General features: G+C 31.7%; 1 protein-coding gene and 1 non-coding gene across 2 annotated transcripts; both read right to left on the bottom strand.

Moving 5' to 3' along the window:
• Positions 1 to 4,164: 4,164 nt before the first annotated feature.
• LOC25486555 (uncharacterized) lies at positions 4,165 to 5,252 on the bottom strand. Its single transcript, XM_013608146.3, has one exon. The coding sequence runs from the start codon at positions 5,038 to 5,040 to the stop codon at positions 4,408 to 4,410; it is 633 nt and encodes a 210-aa protein (XP_013463600.1). The 5' UTR covers positions 5,041 to 5,252; the 3' UTR covers positions 4,165 to 4,407.
• Positions 5,253 to 9,528: 4,276 nt separating this feature from the next.
• LOC112419579 (small nucleolar RNA R71) lies at positions 9,529 to 9,635 on the bottom strand. Its single transcript, XR_003009706.1, has one exon. It is a non-coding gene; the product is annotated as a small nucleolar RNA R71 (small nucleolar RNA).
• Between the last annotated feature and the right edge of the window lie 5,864 nt (positions 9,636 to 15,499).

Below are 15,499 nucleotides of genomic sequence, written 5' to 3'. Positions count from 1 at the left end.
GTGAAGTTAGGGTTGTCAGTCCTTCCTGATCCCTTTTTTCTATAGAGATGAGCGTGTGTTCTGATCTAATGGGTCTTGAGTGTTTTACATCATTTATTGTCTCAAGTTAATGTTTTATGTCCTCTATCGTCTGATTTTCATTTTCAACATGTTTTTGTTAATTTAATTAAGCGGCTGGCTATGTCAAATATGGTCTTAATCAGTCTGTTTCTTTAAAGATGTTTAATTTAGTTTTGGATTTTCTACATCTGCTCATCTTGGGGGATTAAGCTTGTATTTCTTTTACTAATGGTTTCTAATTTGCTTTCAACATTTAACTCCTTTAATTCAAAAAACATAAGTAGAAAATTAAAGTGTTTAAGACTCAATATACTAAGTAAAAAGGATCGAGTATACAATATCTTATAAAATTCACAAAAAATTAATATAGAGACTAAAATAAATAATAGCATACTAATAAAAAAATTAACATCTTGCGAGGACCGTGACATATGCTGATCCCCTTTCTAACTCTGTCCGTGCTCTCAACAAGATTACATAAGAAAACAACTCAACCTGTTACGACTCGTCTCCGGTTACGGCTCGTCTTCGATTACGACTCAATAAATATTATTCATTTATATTATCTTTTATTTAATTATTTAAGTTAATCCATGAATCTAACATAGCTAACTACTAGCAGGGTCCACCCCAACTTCTTCTCCAAAAACATTTTTTTAAAGAAGTAAAACTAATCTATCGAAATTGACATCAGAGATAATCAAACAGACATTGAGAAGAGCATGTGTCATAGTTCCTAAGTCAACAATTCAAAAGCAAATATTATTTTATATATTTTAATACAAATTATTATTTTATATTTAACTAAGGTCTATATTATTTTCAGCATCACAAAATGAATCAGTGAACAGTTTCAAGCAAACCACAATCATCAAATGTATGATGGTGATGTCAAAAAAAAAAAATAATCATCAAATGTATGATAGTGAAGGGTACATATATCCCATTCACATGTATGATTTATTTTTTTAAAAGGATATATCACATGCATGATGTAGTCTAGCTAGCTACATCACTTGTATATACGGCGGCCAGCAACTTGACAATTTCATTGGCTTAGGTTTGTGATTTTCTCCTTCTTTATTTATAGATAGATAAATATGCTATAAGATTAAGATGTCTAGTTAGCATATTCCCAAATGATTGAGAATATTACTGATAATCTTGTTATTTTATTGAATTTTAATATAACATTTATGTGACTTAGGGTCATCACATAGATATGTGGAAATTCGTATAGACAAAATTGAGAGACATAAACTATTTGTGGTGGAAGACAAAGATAATGAGAGGATGAAAACCAGTGTTAATTAATATATACATGGATGAGAGAGCAAGAACATCTCTGGACTCCTACATCATCCGTCCCATTTGACAAAATGAGTAACCTTGTCTTTTTAATTCATGGCCTCAAATAAATACACATCCCATAATTTAGATGTTTTTTTTTTTTATCAAGTAATTTAGTGGCTAGAATTCACCTTGTGAATAAGTGGGTGAGATGTTCGGGATTCAAACCTCAACCCTTTCATATAATAATGCATTATCCACCAAGTAAAATATGCTTACAGAACTAATTTAAATGTTTTTATAAGCAAAGTATATTACAAAGAGTTTGTATAATCAATACTTTAACTCATCAGTGGTTTAAAATCTCATACTCGATGAAGACATCAAATGAGATTATACCACTAATATAGTAAAATTTCACACTCGAATTTTTGTTCATCCTATTTAAAAATCATCCACACGATAACACCTTGATGAACTCTTTGATCACAACTCGTAAAATCCCGTAAAAATAGACGGGTTAAATATATTTTTATCCTTAGAAATATATCACTTTTTCGTTTTAGTTTCTCTAAACTTTTTTTTTTCAACTTTTTATCCTTTAAAGTTTTCCATCTTCACTGTTTCTCTGAATAAAACTTTGTAGGAAAAGTTTATAATATTATAAGAATTAACAACACATGAATTAAATATGAATTTTTATATTTTTTTGGTAAAAAATTCTTATTAATTCATGTTTTGTTAAAAAATTCTATTTTTTTTGTGAGATTATTGCAATATTCTACACATTTCTGCACAATTTCTTTGAAAAATACAAAGGCTACACATGATTTGTCTTAAAATTAGAGACAAAATGTGGTGACCGAAAATTTTGTAGGACTAAAAGTCGAAGAAATTTTTTAGAGGGAGTAAAACAAAAAATTGATATATTTATAGAGGGCGACATATTTAACCCAAAATATAAAAACTACAAAGGTAAAAAGAAAAAAATCGAGTTAATTAAGCTGACTCTTCCGCTCTTTTTATTGTTCTAACGTTTGTAAATTACGAACGTTATTTTTTATAAAATTTTGATTTTGATTCAAAATATAAATATAGATGTTTGTGACTTTCAAATTATAACAAATCCAACAAAATGTATTTACCAATTTCATTGACACCAACATGTAACAAATATAATATTAATTCTAATGTTTTTTAATGATACCAACAATAAACATTATTATAGGATCTCAAAGAAAATTTGTTTAAAGGTATAATTAGGATAATGAAAAGTAAGTCCAAAATGCCTTATTCCTGTTGATATTGATATTACAACTTCAATACATTGCGTCTCTCAATTTTAGACTTAATATACATGAATCATGAATCAACCAATGTCCTATTCAAGTTGCAGTTCCAAATTTAAATATGTGGCTAGCAACATATATGACAACTACACTCATTACATTACAAGTCGTACCACTTTACCCAACTAAGCTAAACGCTTATCATGTACTATTGCTTTTTGTTGCGTCTTATTCTCTCGCATTATTAATCCTCCAATTGAGTAGGGCACTTCATTTTTTGCCTTTACTTAGCCATCTCTTTCGCACCCCCTTTCATTTATTGGGACCTTCTTTCCAAACTCCATTCTCCCCTTTATTGAAAATGCATGATTTTGTTTCAAATGGTACATGTTGTAGATTGCTCAAGTCATGGTAGCAACAAGGAGATGGGTGGCCAAGAAGTTGAAGCAAACAATTTGAGGTGAAATCTAACATGACACTAATGCGTCTCTCATATGTAATTAGAGCTGTCAAATGAACTAGTCTGGTCTGACTCGGCTCAATTGCATAAATGTGAAATTTAACTTTTTTTTTTTGGTAGATAGACGAAATGACAAAGTCATAATAAACTCACACACACAAGTGGAGGAACCGGGGTTCGAACTCCAATAATGGCATCCGACCTAACAATTTCGGCATTTTGCCAGTTGAGTTAGGACTTCTGGATAATCTAACTTTTGTTTTAATCTCAAACAATTGTTACTCATTTCAATATCTTATGTTTGTTTTCAAATTCATTTTGAGACTATGTTTTCTATCACATTTATCATTATTTGTTTTAGAAACCAAAATCAATATATCATTTATTTTTCGGTCAAAAAAGAAGTATCTCGTTTTAATTAATTCTTTTATTTTGGTTTAATTTTAAAGTAAATTCTATGGTACATCCACTATATTTGAGTGTACCGGTACACTCACTCTTTAAATTCATAGTTAAATGAGTTGTTTTTTGAAAAAAAATATTATTCTCTTATCATTTATAATTATAATAACTAAATCTTATTCATCAAAAGTGTCAACGAAATAATTTTTTTTCTTTTAAATTTTTATCACTCATAATTGAGAACATTCATTATTTTTTACGATAATATGTAAAAAAAAAGTTACTATGATTCTTATAAACAATTAAATGATGTTTTTTTTCTTATAAAATGTTGTTCTATAAATTATAAATATTGACAAATAGCTATTTACTACATAAAAAATGATCGTTCATGTATAAAATTAAGAAGCAAAAGTACCGATGCACCTAATTTTTTGAGTGTACATAAAAAGTTCCCTAAAGCTTTAAACAGATACAACTAATCTATTCTATCCTCTCAAAAAACAAAGGTTCAACTAATTTATTAAAATATTATTTTCGGTCAAACTTTTTTCTTCTAACAAATAAAAAAAATAAAAAAAAATAGATAATAATGACATAAGGTAGAAAACCTTAAAAAAGAAAATTATGACATGAGATAGAAGGAAAGATTCAAAGACATACGCAAAGCTTGTTGCTTTTGGCCAATTTCATTTCAAATTTGAGAATAATCAATTTCATCATCCAAAATTTCCAAACCGCACTACCAAATTACCATATATACATTCTCAAATCTAAATAATCTCTCAAATCTTTAGTGGAGAGATTATTATTAATCCAACACAAACAAACACGACATAAACCTAACTACACCTAATAAAAAAAAAAGCTATTTCTACTTTTTTTTTTTTTCCTTTCTCATTATTATCATTCAAAAGACATACATCTGGAACTGGACCATGATTCATTTGTGATGCAACTACCAACAAATGTTAACCCACCGTCCCAAATTTTAACCACGTTTCCATTAAGCTCCGTTAAATCTTGACACGTGTACCACCCATTCTCATTCTCTCCATTTCTCAACCTTAACACCTTCTCCCAACACTTCCACCACTCAACTTCAACTTCCGGTTCCCACCCTTCAACAACCGGCAATTGCCGGTAACAATTACTACTATTCTTGTTGAATCCACATTGCATGTCCTCCTTGTAATACAAGGTAAACTTCCCCTTCCTTACACCATCAACATCATCAGAAACATCTGATAATGTTGGTGGTGTCTCAGTTTTTGACGTTACATTTTCAGTGGAAATCAAGACACTCTCGTCGGGTTTTATTTCCACCGGTGATGTAACGTTGGAAACTGAGACACTCTGATCCGGTTTTACTGAAACTGGGTCTAGTGATTTGGGACAACCGGATGAGCGAATCTTCCAGAAGCTGAGAGCGGCGGTGATAGCAAGCCAAGTCCATAAGTTGTTGAGAATTGTGATTAAACCAAAGTTTAAGTAGTTGAAGGCTAAAGCCTCAACGTTGGAATCTAACAAGAGGTTCATTATCTTTATTGTTTTGGTTTAGTTTTGTGGTGTGTGTGTGTTTGAGAGGAATGAATTGAATAAGAGAAATGGATTGAGGAGGCTGAAGATATAAGGAGTGGGAGGAAGAGAGAAATGAGGGTGGGTGGGATCTCTAATAAGATGCCTAGAATCGATAAGTAAGATGCCATTTATTCTAAGGTATATTACATTTGCTGACACACATACATGCATTCCTCTTTGCTCACCACAATAAATAAATAATATTCATTAAAAAATGTAAATGTTAAAATAAATAAAAATATATATTTTTTCCGTCCAAAAATATAGGATATTTTTTAATTTAAAATTTCCCCTAAAAAATAAATAAAAATATAAAATAGAGTAAATTACACTCTCCTTCCATAAAAAATGTTTGAATTACACTTCCCTCATATTTTATGTTAAAATATACACTTCTCTCTCCTCTTATTTAAAATATATTAGAAAATATTTCACTTATCTCCCTTGAGAGCAACTTGAATTACATTCTCCACCTCTTTTATGTTAAAATTTACACTTTATTCCCTCGATATTTTTTTTTAGTACAAATAATCTAGCAAAAAAATTAATCTAACATATTTCGAATAAAAATAGTATTGCGGGTCCATTTTAATATAATCAAAACTCAAGTACATATTTTTCGCTTTTTTTATTCACAATTTATTAACATGTAGTTTTAAACCCTATTATAAAATATGAAACAACCCAAAATAAAATTAAAATATGTGAAAAATTACGTAAGTCAATTAAGTATGGTTATTTAAAAGTGACTTTTATACTCCAAATTATAACATTAATAATAAAATATTTAAATTCTATGGTTTCTGCAGAGGAGAATAATCGACTGACCTCAGTTCCTTCGATTGATGAGGTTAAGGCAGTAGTGTTTGATTTGAATGGGGATGGTGCTCCCGGACATGATATGTTTGGAGGACATTTCTTTCAATTTTATTGGGATATCATTGCGCGTGATGTGGTGTGCTCAGTCCAAGATTTTTTCTACACGGGGTTTTGATTCCTAACTTGAATGCTAATATTATTGTTCTGATTTGTAAGGTGCCTGGTGCTTGTAACATGAAAGATTTCTGTCTGATTGCTCTTGCCAATTTCCAATTCAAAATTGTGAGAAAGATTCTCGCGGATAGGCTAGTAGTTATTTGCATGCGCATTATTTCACCTCAGCAAAGAGGCTTTGTCCGAGATTGTCATATTTCCAGCTGTGTTATTCTTGCTTCGGAGGCCATTAATTTATTGACGAAGAAGCAATATGGAGGTAATATAGCTATCAAGGTTGATATTAGAAAGACATTTGTGACTTTGGATTGGAATTTTTTGTTATTTGTGTTGAAGAGTTTTGGATTTGAAACTTGTTTTTGTGAATGGATTTTTGGTATTCTGCACTCGACCCGTCTTTCTATTTTGGTGAATGGTAATGGTATTGGTTTTTCTCTTGCAAGAGGGGTGTACGATAGGGAGAACCTCTCTCCCCCCTTCTTTTTGTCTTGCCGATGAGGTCTTGAGTTGTATAACAACCCGATTTTCGCAATAGTTATTTTAATTAATTATTATGTGTGTTTATTTGTGCTTGTATATGATTATTTGTCTCTGTGTGTTTTTTATTCGGGATTAGTGGATTTTAGCGTAGGAAGGGTATTTTAGTCATTTTAAACTCAGGGGTATTTTGGTCATTTGGTGAGCAAGGGTAAAATAGTCTTTTGGTTACGAGAATTGTTTTTAGTGTTTTAAGTAGGAATGATTATTTTTACTAATTTACTAGTGAGTTGTGGTAATTAATTAGAGACGGTAACTATTCGTTATTTTAACGGTTTAATAATGTAGTGACTCGGTGAGTTATATGTTAAGAATATTGAGCCAATTAAGACAACTTGTGATTGAGCCCATTTTTGTAGTGACTATATAAACAATAGTCTTATGAGAAATTAGGTCATTACCTTCATTCACTTATTTTCACAAAACATTTTAAGATAGAGGTAGAGAGAGAAAGGGGGTCTTGAAGAGCAAAGAAGAACTAGAGAGAGAAGCTTGGGAATTGGTGGCTAGGAGTTAAACTGAAGCTAGAAATTTGATTCTCGAATATTAGAGGTAAGGGGGATAGTCTCTTTTCACTAATTAAGCTATAATCATTTTTTCTACTTATGGGTTCAAGGGCTTTTGTTATGATTGTGACTTTTTGTAATTTTAAATGATAAAATTTATGCTCCTATTTCATGTGAAATTGTGGGTATGATAAACTTCATGAATTTATTGTGTTAATAGCTTAAACTTCATAGTTGTTGTTGTTGTTGAGTTGTTTTGATGATTTTCGACTATTTAAGTGAAATTCATGAATTGGTGTATGATTGTTGTTGAAACATGTTTGAATTCACTTCATTAATGTTTGTTTATGTTTATGTGTGATGGAGTTTGAATTGGTGTGGTTGTTTTTGAGGTTTGAATGAAAAATGAGAAAAATGGTGGTTGTTGGTGAAAATGAACTAGATGATAATTTTGAGATGAATTGGTGTTATAATCAGATGTTTGTTGTTGTTATGATTGCTTTTTGATGTTTGTAATAAAGTGTATAAGTGAATAACATAATTGGTTGTGATTATTATGATAATGTATATGTTGGTGAGTTATGCATTGTCGAGGCCTTACTTGAAGTACATACATTCATAGTCATATTGAGGTGATTTGAAGAATGTAATTGGTGGTGCTTATTACATAGCTTCTGCAGAACATAATTGGTAGTGTTTATTATGTTGGTAGATTCATTAACTGTAAAATTTATCTCCGGAATCATATGGTACCACATGCATCTAGAAGAGTCTAGAGCATTGCATACATTGTGATTTGGTGAGTCAAGTCATACTTGATTATATGAATTGGTGTATACGTGCATTGGTGAAACTTGATAAACCTATGAATATGTGGTAAATTTATATATTCGTATACTCATGGAATATCAATGTTGTTGAGTTGTTTAAACTAGTTAAGTTTACTTACATCAATTATTGATTATGTTTATTGTGAATTATGAACTCACACCTAGTGGTCGTTTGGTTGACCGCCTTCCTTATCCGAATGGATGGGTAGACGGTGTGCAAGAATAGATTTGCTTACTTTGGTGAGTTGCTTGTTATTTACTTTTATACTTTTCTCCTTCTTCTCCATGTCGACGATGAACACGGGTGAGTAGAGTTCTCTTGTCTTGGGATTGTTGGATAAGTCTTAATGACATAATCCTAATCAAACCAAGCTATTGACCCTAATCTTATGTAACACTAATCTCTAATCTAAATTCATCGTTTTAACATGAATTAACTATTATCAAACTGTGGAAACGAAAGTGGAGAGTTTGATAATTGTTAATCCATCATCTCAAATATCAATTCATAAAACGAAAGTGGAGCTTTGATATTCGAACAAGTGAATTTAGACAAGGGTTGCAAAGGCAGCGAAATAGTCTTTACAATCTTTGAGACATATAGTTTCGATCTTCAAGGGAACTAATAATAATCAAGTCAGCGAAATAGGTTTGGTTGCTAGAGGAACCAAAATCTAATAGTAATCAATTCAGCGAAATAGGCTTGGTTGCTAGAGGAACAAAAGAGAAACTGTCTTTAGAAGTTAGGTCTAACTTAAGGTTCTAGGTTTAATAGTTTGGTTTGAGAAGGACTTGTCGTTAAGATTAACCAATGATCCCAAGGCTCTTTTTATTATACTATCTTTCAACCGTTTGAAAACCCCAACTTTGCAACTTGACTATCTTCTAATCATCGACTAAAGTTAATTGAATTTAGCAACTCCTTGTCGGAACGATACTCTTATTTTACTACTTCGGTCGAACCGTATACTTGCGGTTGTATCCCATCAAGTTTTTGGCGCCGCTGCCGGGAAGTTAACTAATTTAATTAACCTTTTCTTTGTGATTAGAATCTTTTCTTTTCCCTTTTCCTCTACTTCTTTCTTTCTTTTGTTTTACCGTTAACTTCTTGGGTTCTCAATTTCTTATGCGAAGAAGTAAAAGTCTTGGAGAATTCATTCCTGAGATCGAAAGATATTTGCATAAGAAAAGGAGAGAGGCACAAAATAATATTGCCATGGCTGAACGCACTCTCAAAGAGTATGCAACACATTCTACGGAAGAGCCACAAGCTATTATTGTGTACCCGACGGTTGAGGGTAACAACTTTGAGATCAAGCCTGCACTACTTAATTTGGTGCAGCAAAATCAGTTTTCTGGATCACCCACGGAAGATCCAAATCTCTTTATTTCTTCCTTCTTAAGACTCAGTGGCACTATAAAAGAGAACCAAGAATCCGTAAGACTTCATCTCTTTCCCTTTTCCTTAAGGGATAGAGATAACGCTTGGTTCCATTCCCTAGAAGTTGGTTCCATCACTTCATGGGATCAAATGAGGCGAGCGTTCCTTTGCCCGATTCTTTCCTCCCTCTAAAACCGCTAAACTAAGAGATCAAATCACGCGGTTCAATCAAAAAGATGGGGAGTCTCTTTATGATGCATGAGAGAGTTTCAAGGAAATGCTTAGACTTTGTCCCCACCATGGTTTAGAGAAGTGGCTCATAGTCCACACTTTTTATAATGGCCTAACATATACCACTAAGATGTCTATTGATGCAGCTGCAGGTGGAGCCCTAATGAACAAGAACTATACGGAGGCTTACGCTTTGATTGAAGACATGGCTCATAATCACTACCAATGGACCAACGAGAGAGCCATCACTACTTCTACACCCTCTAAAAAAGAGGCAGGTATGTACGAAGTCTTTGATTATGATCACCTTGCTGCTAAGGTGGATGCACTAAACCGAAAATTTGAAAAACTTAATGTTAATGTTGTCACCCCTACTCCTACATCTCCTTGTGAAATTTGTGGTATATTTGGTCATATTGGTGTTGATTGTTAGTTAGGTAGTGCTACTAATAGTATTGAGCTAATGAACTATGCTCAATACAACCAAGGAACGAGGCCTAACCAAAACTTTTATAAAAATCCTCAAGGTTCCTATATAGACAGTAGCACCACCTGGCTATACAAACAACCTGGCTATACAAACAACCAGAGGGTGGCTCAGAAATCAAGTTTGGAAATTTTGTTGAAAAATTGCATGATGAATCAAAATAAACAACTTCGAGAACTCAAAAACCAAACGGGATTTTTGAACGAGTCTCTCTCCAAACTCAATACCAAGGTAGATTCTATCGCCACACACACTAAAATGCTTGAGACCCAAATCTCCCAAGTGGCCCAACAAGTGGCCACCTCTTCTCAAACACCAGGAGTCTTTCCTAGTCAAACCGAGGCCAATCCAAAGGCTCATGTCAATACAATTTCTTTTGGGGGTAGTAAGTTAGAAGAGATCGTTGCTAAAGCTAAAAGTACCAAGGGAGAGAGTGTTAAGCTTTTAGGTGAAAAAGATGTGATAGAAAGTGAGAAACCGCTTGATAAGAACAAAGCCCCTTCCCCATTAAGGCTTGCTAAGCTTAACTTGGAGGCTCAATTCAATAAATTTGTGAACATACTGAAGAAGATTTGCATAAAGATTCCCTTTGCTGAAGCTTTATCTCGTATGCCTCTATATGCCAAGTTTTTAAAAGAAATTTTCTAAAAGAAAAAGGCTATAGAGCACAATGAGATAATAACTTTGACAAGGGAAAGTAGTACAATCATCAAGAAGCCACCTCAAAAGCTTAGAGATCCAGATAGTTTTGCCATCCCTTGTATGATAGGGAGTGATACCTTAGACAAAGCCTCGTGTGACTTAGGTGCTAGTGTTAGTTTGTTGCCCTTATCCCTCTTTAAAAGGATGGGAATAGGAGAGTTGAAACCTACCGAAACAACATTGAAGTTAGCTAATCGTTCTACTATCCAACCCGTAGGATATGTTGAGGACATCCCCGTTAAGATAGAAGGGTGTCGCGTCATTTTTCGGAGATCAAGGCTATTCGATTAGCTTTTGACTCACTAATTATTTCACGACTGAGCATTTAATTTTTTATTAAAAGGGGAAAAAAGTTCAAACTACCCCATTTTGAAAAGATTTAGGGTTCGGGGGTTAGTTACATAAAGGGAAGGTGTTAGCACCCTTTATGTCCGTAGTACTCTACGGGAACCTCTTGATTTTATTTAATTAATGTGCTATAACTTGCTTACTTATTTTTGAAAAGAAGGAATTAAAGTGGAAAAATAAAGACCTAATTATCTACATTTTTTATTGATTTGGAAGGACATAGTCCTCTGCCTACGTACCCGTGAGGGATCAAAACCTCGTAGTTCGGGGTAGAAAATGACGTTTGATTGGTTTTTATGTTTTTTATTAGTTTTGAAAAAGGTTTTAAAATGAAAAGCCAAGTGGCAAATAAGTGTTTGTTTGTGTTTTTTAATATTGAAAAAAGAGACTTTAAGTAAAGTTAAATTGATTGAAGTTTGATTAAGAAAAGAAAATAAAAATGCGGTCACTTGATTTGGATCAAGGTTTATTATGAAAATATTTTTGTGATTTTGATTATTTGCATGTTTTTTGTTGTTTTTTGGAATATTAAATAAAAATTAAACTAACGGAGCAATAAAAATAAAAGCGCGTGGATTTTTGTCGTGACGTTGGATCACCACAAAATCCCTAATCTAATTTTTTTGCATTTTTGGATATATCTAAGGCGGTAAAGAAATAAAATGACACACACACCCACACACTTTTCTCATTTATATTTACATTGGACCTAAATAAATTCTAATTGCTGGAAAATAAATAACAATAATTAAAATGCTAAATAGAAATAAAAAAAATGCAAAAATGCTAAAAAGAAATAAAATGCAAGAAAATAAAAGAAATTGACAACCGAAGGGGCAAAAATTACCGAAGGGACTTTTCCGAAGGGACTTATTCCGAAGGGACAGAAAAAAGAGGGAGAAGAAAAGAATAGCTCGTCAACACAAGCTAAAGAGGGAGAAGAGAGAAAAGTTCTTTGACAACTCAAGAGAACTTTTGGTGTGTTAAATTGTGTGGAATGAGGGCTCTATTTATAGGTGAGGAGGTTGATGAAAAATGAAAAATTGGTTTAATGGAAATGATGGACAATTATGGTGAATTTTGAAAAAGGAATGTTAAAGTTGACACTTGATTTGAAATTTTTTTAGACCTTGTACATTTTATTTTGGACCTATTGACACTTTTTTTTTTTTGGACACTAATTAATTAAAAAGAAATAAAATAAAATAAAATAAATCTAATACGAAATAAAATAAAAACAAATTAAACTAAATTATTTAAAGAAAAATAAAAATTAAAAGATGGAAAATAAAAATTATTAAATATAAAAAAAGTAACTAATCTTAAAATTAAAATTAATAAAAGATGGAAAGAAAATAAAAAGAGAAAAGAGGGTCCGACTCGGAATCAAAAAATGAGGTATTTTAAAATACCTCTGTAACGCCCTCTCTAATTAATTGATTATTTTAAATGAGTTTAGAATATACTTATATGATTTGTGTGATTTATATGATTTATTTTGATAAGTGATATTTTGTTATGATATATGTTATATATTTATTAATATAATATATATGTTATTTGATTTAGAAATATATATAGATATGTTATTTGGTTCAGAAATATATATGATTCGTTATAGAAATATGTATGATTTGTTGTAGAAATATATGTCATTCGTTATAGAAATATATACATGATTTGTTGTAGAAATATATGTCATTTGCTATGGAAATATAAATGATTTGTTATGGAAATATATATATATATATGTTATAGAGATATAATTGTTATTTATTATTGTTATAGAAACATTTTATATATATATATATATATATATGTATATATTAGAATAGAATATTAATATTTGGATTTAAGAGAAAAATAAGTAGGTTAAAGATTTATATAAATAGGAGAGACCTAGTTTAGAAAAACATAACGTACGTACGACTGCTTTTGGAGAAAAGGGAGAAAAGTCAAGAGAAGAGGGAGAGACCTAGAGGGGCTGCGATTTTCTGATTATAAGGTAAGGGTGAGACTAACTTTGCAATTCTATTAAGTATCTGAATCAATGGTTAAGTTTAACATGAATTAGGATGAGTTTAAGAAGAATCGGAAATTAGGTCAAATTGATAGAATTGATAATTAAACGGTGGAAACTTGTTAAAAAGATGTAGAAACTGTCCTTAGACCTTAGATAATGATTTAGATGAATTCTGGAATTGAAATTAGGCTTAGAACCTTGTTAGATGATGATTTTCGTGTAGAAAGTGCATCATGTCCGAGCCTAGATTCATCGCTCGCCACGGCGAGCTATGAACCTCGCCTCGCGAGTGATGATCTTCATCGCTCGCCACACGAGCCTTTCCCTTCGCCTCGCGAGTTGTTTGGTGCAACTCGCCATGGCGAGCAACCCTTCCTCGCCTCGCGAGCTCAGGCAGAGAGCATGTCATATTTTGTGTTTCGACCTTTTTAGTTGGACCTTGGATGCCTTAGAGTGCCTGAACATACCTAGTATTTATTAGGATTGAATGTAGGATCAGATTGAACCCAGAACAACACTAGTTTGGGAGATGAGTGGTACTCGCCATGGCGAGTAAGAACTCTCGCCTCGCGAGCACATCCAAGATTGAGTGCTTTTGAGGAATTTGAGACCTGAGTCGTTTGAATGGATTAGGAATGGAACTTTAGGTACTAATGAGACCTATCTAAGATGTTAACTGTTATTTGTGAAGCTATATTGAAATGCTAAGTGTTTATAATGTGATTTATTGATTGATTGCATTACTTGAATTATTATTGAATGATTAGGGAGTTGTTGAAAATGAATTGATATTAAGCTGTTGATATGATCTGATTATGCTGCTATTGTTATTTAACTAAGTTGCATGAGTTGTTGTTGATTATCATTTGATATTGTTATATCCTGAGATGTTCATGTGTCGCCTATGTTGTTGTTGTTGATTATGTGAAATATTTATATGCCTTATGTGGAAGATGTTTGATGTTTAAGTTGTTGATGCTTCACATTAATATTGTTATGTTGTGAATTGAAATTGATATATTGATATCTCTCTGTTGTTGTGTGACTTGACTGCGCTACTGCTGTTATTTAACTAAGTGCATGATGTATATATATATATATATATATATTATGAAATGATGACGTTTAGCTCCAAATTATTGGATGCATGATGATATGTTGATTACGATGATTACGGTGTTTTGTTGTTAAGAGTCCATGCATAGCATTTCATTGAGCTTTGTCCTCACCACGATTAGGAGCTTTGTCCTCCGCACGTTTTAGGAGCTTTGTCCTCCGCACGATAAAAGTATATTAATACTTATGATGACGATTGGTACCACATGCATATAAGTGTCTAAGTTGCATTGTCGCATATGTCGAGTCAAGGTCGTTGTTGATGAATTATCATCCATGAGTTGTTAAGTTGTCGATGAATTATCATCCATGAGTTTGTCGAGTTGTGTTCTACCCATGTGTTGTTAAAGAAGTACCTACGAAGATTATACGATGTGAACTATATGATGTTGACTAAAATATTGCTATGTTGTTTAACATGTTGATTATGATATTGTTATGTTGCTACGTTGTTTAAGATATTGATTATGATATTGTTATGTTGCTATGTTGTTTAACATGTTGATTATGATACTGTTATGTTGCTACGTTGTTTAAGATATTGATTATGATATTGTTATGTTGCTATGTTGTTTAACATGTTGATTATGATACTGTTATGTTGCTACGTTGTTTAAGATATTGATTATGATATTGTTACGTTGCTATGTTGTTTAAGATAATGATTATGATATTGTTAAGTTGTTATGATGTTGTGTATAATTGTTACTATTAAGTGATGAATATGTTGTTCTATATATGATTAATATTATTAAATGAATATTATGTTATGTTATTGATGATGATTGAATGTTGTGATTACTTGGTAATTGTTTATCAAAGATGCTATGATGTTTAAGATGATTATGTTTAAGATGATTATGTTTAAGATGTTTATGTTGAAGATGTATATGTTGTTATTATATAATTAAGATGATTAATATGTGTTGTTCATGTCGTTATAAGATGATGATTTATGTTGTATTGTATATAATTATTATTATTATTATTAAGTGAATATCATGTTACGTTGTTGTTATATTATTATAAGAAGATGTTTATGTTATGATGTAGATAATTATTACTATTAATAAGAGATGATTATATTGTGTTGTTTTAAAGTTATTAGTGATGATGATTACATGAAGATATTTATGAGTTGTTAGGTGTACTTGATGATGTTTATGTTAAGATGTATATAATTATTATTATTATTATTATTAAGTGATGATTATATTGTGTAGTTTAAGTTATTAGTGATGATGATTATATGAAGATATTTAT

The sequence above is a fragment of the Medicago truncatula genome, chromosome 2 (assembly GCF_003473485.1).
Source record: "Medicago truncatula cultivar Jemalong A17 chromosome 2, MtrunA17r5.0-ANR, whole genome shotgun sequence".
NCBI lineage: Eukaryota > Viridiplantae > Streptophyta > Magnoliopsida > Fabales > Fabaceae > Medicago > Medicago truncatula.
The sequence above is the reverse complement of the archived record's forward strand: the minus strand, read 5'-3'. Positions and strand labels throughout refer to the sequence as shown.

Coding starts and splice junctions, on each gene's coding strand:
- LOC25486555 (XM_013608146.3), bottom strand. CDS start 5,040: ATGAACCTCTTGTTAGATTCCAACGTTGAGGCTTTAGCCTTCAACTAC.